Source organism: Cynara cardunculus, assembly GCF_001531365.2.
Source record: "Cynara cardunculus var. scolymus isolate 2C chromosome LG 15, CcrdV1, whole genome shotgun sequence".
Lineage (NCBI taxonomy): Eukaryota > Viridiplantae > Streptophyta > Magnoliopsida > Asterales > Asteraceae > Cynara > Cynara cardunculus.
In genome coordinates, this window is record NC_037542.1 from 16,674,138 (window position 1) to 16,680,999 (window position 6,862).

At 31.9% G+C, this 6,862-nt stretch overlaps 1 protein-coding gene across 1 annotated transcript in view; it reads left to right on the forward strand.

The window, feature by feature from the left end:
- LOC112528610 (geraniol 8-hydroxylase-like) overlaps positions 1 to 2,865 on the forward strand; it is a 4,425-nt gene extending 1,560 nt beyond the window's left edge. Inside the window, exon 2 of the mRNA XM_025139631.1 lies at positions 2,263 to 2,865. Within this exon, the coding sequence (XP_024995399.1) occupies positions 2,263 to 2,865 (603 nt within the window). The remainder of the gene's footprint in view (positions 1 to 2,262) is intronic.
- The last annotated feature ends 3,997 nt before the right edge of the window (positions 2,866 to 6,862 follow it).

Here is a 6,862-nt window from a genome sequence, read left to right on the forward strand (position 1 = left end):
ATATACATACATATACATATACATATACGTACACACACATACATATATATATATACATATACATATATACTGTTTAATCATTTGAGACTAAAATTTGTGAGATTCACGAGAACTCCAACTTTAAGATTTTGTTCACATAATTTTTTTTGTTTAAATATAGTATTTAATGTATTGATTATTAACCACAAGGGTGGTACCTGATTGGTTTGAGCTTGGCTCCAAATGTCAAAAGTACCAGAAGGTCTCAGGTTCAAATCCAAGGAGGAATAAAAGTCCCCTTGTGGCTACGGAAGTTCAAATGCTGTGACTCCGAGCTATCTGCAAAACATGTGGTTGTCCTGGGATTAGCCGGCTCGTATAGCGGGTTGGATATCCAGGTTAATAAAAAAATGTATTGATTATTCACAATGTGTTTGTTTCATATGCATTCAGTTCACAACGTGAAACATTTTATGTATACTTTTTGTTTTACAAACACGTAAAAAATGTTCATATTGTGAACCGAGTACATGTCAAACAAACACATTGTGAAACAAATATAGGTTAATCAACATTTTAAAACTTAGTCTCAGATAGAAAAAAGATCATATCAATAACACATGATGTACAAATTCTCAAGGTTATCATAATTTCATAGGTTCTCAAAAGAATCTGGTCTCATATATATATATATATATATATATATATAATTTACGGTAAAGGGCGTTATATATAAGATCTATCATTTACTCTTATCAAATAAATGCTAATATACATAATTTTTTCACATTAAATCTTAATTTATTATTATTATTATTATTATTATTTATAAATTATGAAAAAAATAAATTCAAAGAAAGAAATTTTCTGCCATTTTTTATTAAATTTTTTTCCAATTCATACCATAACTTGTAACATCCCTGTCCCGTACGGTCATATGACATTGTGTCACGATATAAGACGAAACAACATAACTAGCTAACATACACAAGAATAGCAAAATTACTATGAAAAATCCATCAAAATAAAGACGCAGGAGACCAAATTTAAGACGACATATGTATATATAATTACAACATTTACATAAAGAAAAACTATATTGACCAAGGGTCATCTTCAAAGTAGTCATACTTCATAGCTCTCAGTCCCAGAATGGTCTCACCTACGATCCTGTACCTTTCGAAGACAAAACAAACCTCAGATGGGCTAATTGCTCAATAAGCGGATGATTAATATAATAAAGATTATATTAAAAGATAATAATTAAAAGATCAATTTTAAACCAGAAACCAGAACCTAAAGTGATCAATCAACAATTTCCATGAAATATTCCAATTGAATGAACTATAGAAAAATATCATCAAATCAAAAGTTGTCTATATAAGAAAATCAATTGAGTTCGAGAATTGTACGGACCACTCGAACAATTAACTTATAAACATTTGTATTTGTGGTTTGAGAAAGGTTCATAGTTGATTCATCATGATTTCAGTAGCAAACGAAAGTAAGTTGTTTTGAGCTGTGTAAATGAGTTAATTGAATTGCATTTATTATACTAAGGGGTCGTTTACCAAACGCTTACCCGAGTAAGTGCTTACCAAGTCACATTACCTTATCAAATGAATATAATAAGGACCAAGAATCTTACATCGGTAAGAGCGAGACAAAGACCAAGAGTCTTACCCGGTAAGTGATGGCGACGACTCTTACCACGATAAGCACTTATCAGGTAAATTGTTGCATACGATATCGTTTTGGTGAACTAAAATCTGACCCGGTAGGTAATTGATAGTGTTAAATTTTACTGGTAAGCGCTTACTGGGTAAGTGTTTGGTAAACGACCCCTAAGACATTTCATTTCATGACAACCAAATACCTGGTCAAACAAACCTGATAACGTTTCATTTAAATCTTTGTCTAATTCCAAGTCCTTTAACATATTTTATTTCTTTAGAAAACATTAAGCGAATCAAATGCCGCTTCGGTTTTGAATTGTATCCAGAACAATAAACTTTAATTCGTTAACTAGAACCCATGTGTCTATTTGAACCTCTTTTAATACAGTCAGTGACATTACAAAAATACAAAAGGAGAAGCACGATGTTGATGTGTATTAGCATCGAATTGGTAGTGAGGTTTATATATTTATGATAAAGGCAACAAGGTTGGTTTTGCCTCACTCGTATCCCGTTTCTTTCAGTTACCAAAACATAATTTGTAAGTTATCGAGTAATCTTATGATGCTAAGAAAAATTGGATAACATTATTTTGTTTAAACTACAGGATCTATTTCTAGCAGGAACAGAAACAAGTGCAAACTCAACAGAATGGGCAATGACCGAATTGTTGCTTAACCCTCATATGTTCTCAAGGGTCCGCCAAGAAGTCTCCACGATAGTGGGGAAAGATGGAAATATTGAAGAAGCCAAAGTCATCAACTTGCCTTATCTACAAGCTGTTATCAAAGAAACGATGCGACTTCATTTTTCCGTTCCTCTGTTAGTGCCTCACAAAACAGAGACTGATGTTAAAATCGGTGAATACGTTCTCCCAAAAAACACCCAAATTATGGTGAACGCATGGGCCATGGCACGTGACCCAAGGTACTGGGAAAACCCGTTGACGTTTATGCCTGAGAGGTTCTTGGAAAACAAGATTGATTACAGGGGACAACATTTTGAGTTTATACCATTTGGATCGGGACGAAGGATGTGTCCCGGAATTGCCTTAGCTCGTAGGGTGGTGAGTTTAATGGTGGCATCCTTTGTTTATCATTTTGATTGGAAGCTTCCACACGCTAACGAAGAAATCGACATGAATTGCATATTTGGAATTACATTGCTTAGGGCAACACCTCTGGTTGCTACTCCGATACCCATCAAGTAAGTGCATAATTTCATGAAGAGAGGATGGTATACACCTGATACTATACGAGACGAGGTCGTTAGCTGAAAACTCTTATCAAGTAAGTTTTAATAAATAAACATTTAGAATATATATTTTAAAGTATGGTACCATATATTATTATCATCTTATTTTTATATTGTCACATAACGTTTACCCTTTGAGTTAATCAAGTAATGGTTCTATTTTATTATTGGACAAAGTTGTCAAATTAGGAGAATACATGAAATATTAAATTTTGTTACGTTTACAAATTATAAATTATCAACAATTTTATATAAAATTTCATCATAAATGAGCTACACATGGTTTGAATTGTTATATTTTAAGAAGTTACGGATTAAAATACAAAATTAGCCGTTATTATTGGTACTTATATCGTGCTTTGATCTGAAACGATAAAGTTTATAACTATTATTAAATACATACAAAATTTAAAGTTCTGTTTTTTGAATTCCATAAAATTAACTGATAAATAAATAAATGTTGAGTTACACTAAGGGTCGTTTACTAAACGCTTACTTGGTAAGTGCTTACCGAGTAAATTTTCTCATCGGATGAACATGACAAGGGCAAATAATCTTACCGGGTAAGAGCGATGAGAAAGATGAAGACTCTTACCCGGTAAATGAAGATTACGACTCTTACTCACGTAAGCGCTTACCTAGTAAATTGTTGCATTCAATACGTTTTGATATTACTAAAATCTTACTCATCAAAATAAATTGTAGTGTTGACTCCTATAGGTAAGCACTTACCGGCTAAGCATTTGGATAAACAACACCTAATACACCAAAATGGTGCATAAAATTGATAACCAACCGAGTTTTTTTTTTTCACTTTTTTAAAACCATATAATAAATATGAGGAGGAACAAAATCTTCAGAAAAACGTGGATTAAAAAAAGGGTTCAAGTTCTTAGCTTCATTATTGAGACATCACGTTGCAATATTATGTGAATATAATTCTAATCTTTAGAAAAAGAATATATAATTACTAAGATCATTCGATCAAGAATTAATCAAAAAGACACCAAGAGTCACAAAACAAGAATGAAACAATGGAGTATTTTCGATCTACTCTATCGTCAGGAAATTGTCGTCAGGCCCTACGAGCTGCCTCCTAATCATTAGAAACCTCCGTCACATTGACTCAAAACACTCTTGAGTCGTCCCTTGCCAAGCTCTTCATAAATACAGTACCTCCACTTATGACCATCCGATTAGGCAACGCCATCGACATGGTGGCACTCGTTTACCAGATTTCGGGCACATGCTTTTCAAATAACTTGACCAACTACAAGTCGGCCAATATCAAGGATTTAAGAATATTATCGTAAAGACTTTGATCTGAAACTTAACATAAGCACCTTGATCCTCTAACAATCTTTGCCACTGCATCAAAATACCCTATATAAAAGTAGATCTTTTGATTTAATTGGGAGGTTTCAATGAGTGATTGTATTAGAATTTGTAATATGTAAATACAATATTTCTTTTGTATTTTCTAGAAAATAATGTTTCATGAAGAGATATCCATAATGGAGAAAACAAAAAGTTGATAGAGTTAGAATAGGATGGGAAGCAACATATAACGGGTACCATTAGATACATAAAACAAACCTTAACATGATTGACAGTAACATATAACATACAGAGTTATAGACTATTAACTAAAAAGCGATAAAAACAAACAAACTATAATTGCTCAGGACCTAATTATAACCTAGAAATATAAACCAATGGATCGAGATCTTGTTGCAAAAATAAAATATAATGGTTATTTTACCTTCGATACGACATCCGGTAAGTGCTTACTGAATTAGAGTATTTTCACTTATCTACCAGGTAAAATTCTTGGTACTTGTCATACTAATTCAATTAGATAAAATAGCACCCGACAAGCATTTACTTGGTCAAAGCTTTATATACAACCTCCTCAACATAAAACAAAACCCTAAACCCTAAATCTTTAATTGTGTCCCATCCTGCACAAAGTGATTCACGTAACAAACGAATCTTGAAAAGATATGTATCCACCCTCCCAATGTCAAAATCGGGTTAATTCATGCATTAGGATTTGGGAATGTAAAAAAGTGAGTTTTTATGTTGATGTGTGTGAGGAGGAAAATGCTATGAGAGATGCATTTAGCAATGTATAGGGGTGCAATTAGTCTCCCTCATATAAATATATCACGTTTTTGTAACTCTATAAATAAACACCCACCACCCTCATAGCACTCAAGGTGCATGGAGTTAATGCCGTCATTTAGCAACCATAAGGAAGGCTAAAAACAATTATTAAATTAATTTAATTGTTGTAGTTTATTCACAATTATTTAATAAATTAATTTAATAACTTTTCACAATATTTTAACTTATGTTTAAGATTGATTGCAAGATATGAAATTGCAAAAGTTTTTTTTTTTTTTTTTTTTTTGCAAAAAATCCATCCAAATTATGCACAAAAACAAATCATCTTGGCAAATGGATTCTCAAACAAGAATATAAAAAAAAACAGTTGTTCAAGACTGAAATCTTGAAAGCAACATAGAAATATATGGCCTGAGTAAGAATCAAGTTATCGTGGCAACTGCATTATATGAAATCAATTGTTCATATCTGAGAGAAAAAGAACCACAAAATAATTTTCAATATCAGCTAGATATATAATATCGGTACCTTGATTTAAATACAAAATAATGAAAGCCATGTGTTTTGTTTTGCTATTTGCCGTCTAAAAAACTCCAAGCTACTCCTAACTCAAGCCAACTCTAMTATTAGCATGTACCGATTTTAGTATCTGTTTTTTGTAAATTGAATGCATAGTACTTACATGTTACGCAAGAACGTGTTCACAAGACCCTTTAAAGAAATCAAAACCAGAACACACTAGATTAGTGTGAACTTGAATGAGGTCAAACCTGGAAGGAGAGATACTAATCATCATATGTGCACACCAAATCCCAGTTCCACGGTAAAACGAAAACCGTTCAACAAGATTTTCGCCATCAATTTGTTAACAGGTTAAAGGAAAATATTAATCTATAAACTATATGATGATACAATTAAGGTGGAAAAGGTTCTTCTACACTAAGTTAGAACCAAATAGTAGATAACAGATTACCCCTCCCAACTAACAAAAATAAGGAAGTATTGTTTATCAAAAATCACTACGTGAACTCCTGAAAGATTATGAAAAAGATCTGGTATTTGATGGATGATAAAAATAATATTTTAAGTATGAAGAAAAAACCTCTGCAAGGTTTTCAACATCTAAAAGCTAAAACCTATGCAAGGTTTTCAACATCTGATGATAAAAATGGATTTTGCATTTTTACAACCCATTAATAGTAACAATATGAACAATTATCAACAAGAACTAAAGGACAAACCTATATGACAAAGAACAAATATAGAAGTCTTTAACCATGCCATGATGAACGTTTAATGTAGACATTGGTGACGGTAGCTCAAATCCTTCATCTTTGGCCACCTGATCCAATAATATGAATATATCAGTATGTTAAACTATCATCCTTTCGATTAACACAAGCAAAGATGAAAACCCACAAAAAGTGATATTTGAAACCAAGGTGATAAAATGGTAATACAGGTAATACATGAAAACGTGATTTGGAAAATGGACAATAGAAACGCATATTGTGATTTCACCACAGATACACACTCTAATTGAACCAAAAACATCATCAAAAACATAAAATAAAACTCGTTTGTTCTATAGCAGCAACATGGAAATTGATTACAAACCCATAACAGTTTCAAACCACATGAAAAATCGATTCACAATGGAGAATTATAAAGGAAATCGATCCACATGAAAACCCTTAACATAAAAATGGAAACCGATTACACATATCCTAACTAATTAGTATTTTTTTCCAAATATAATTGATAATTAAATTAAACATTTTATTAAAATTTAGCATATTTTAATTATCAATGAAACAAATAAGTAT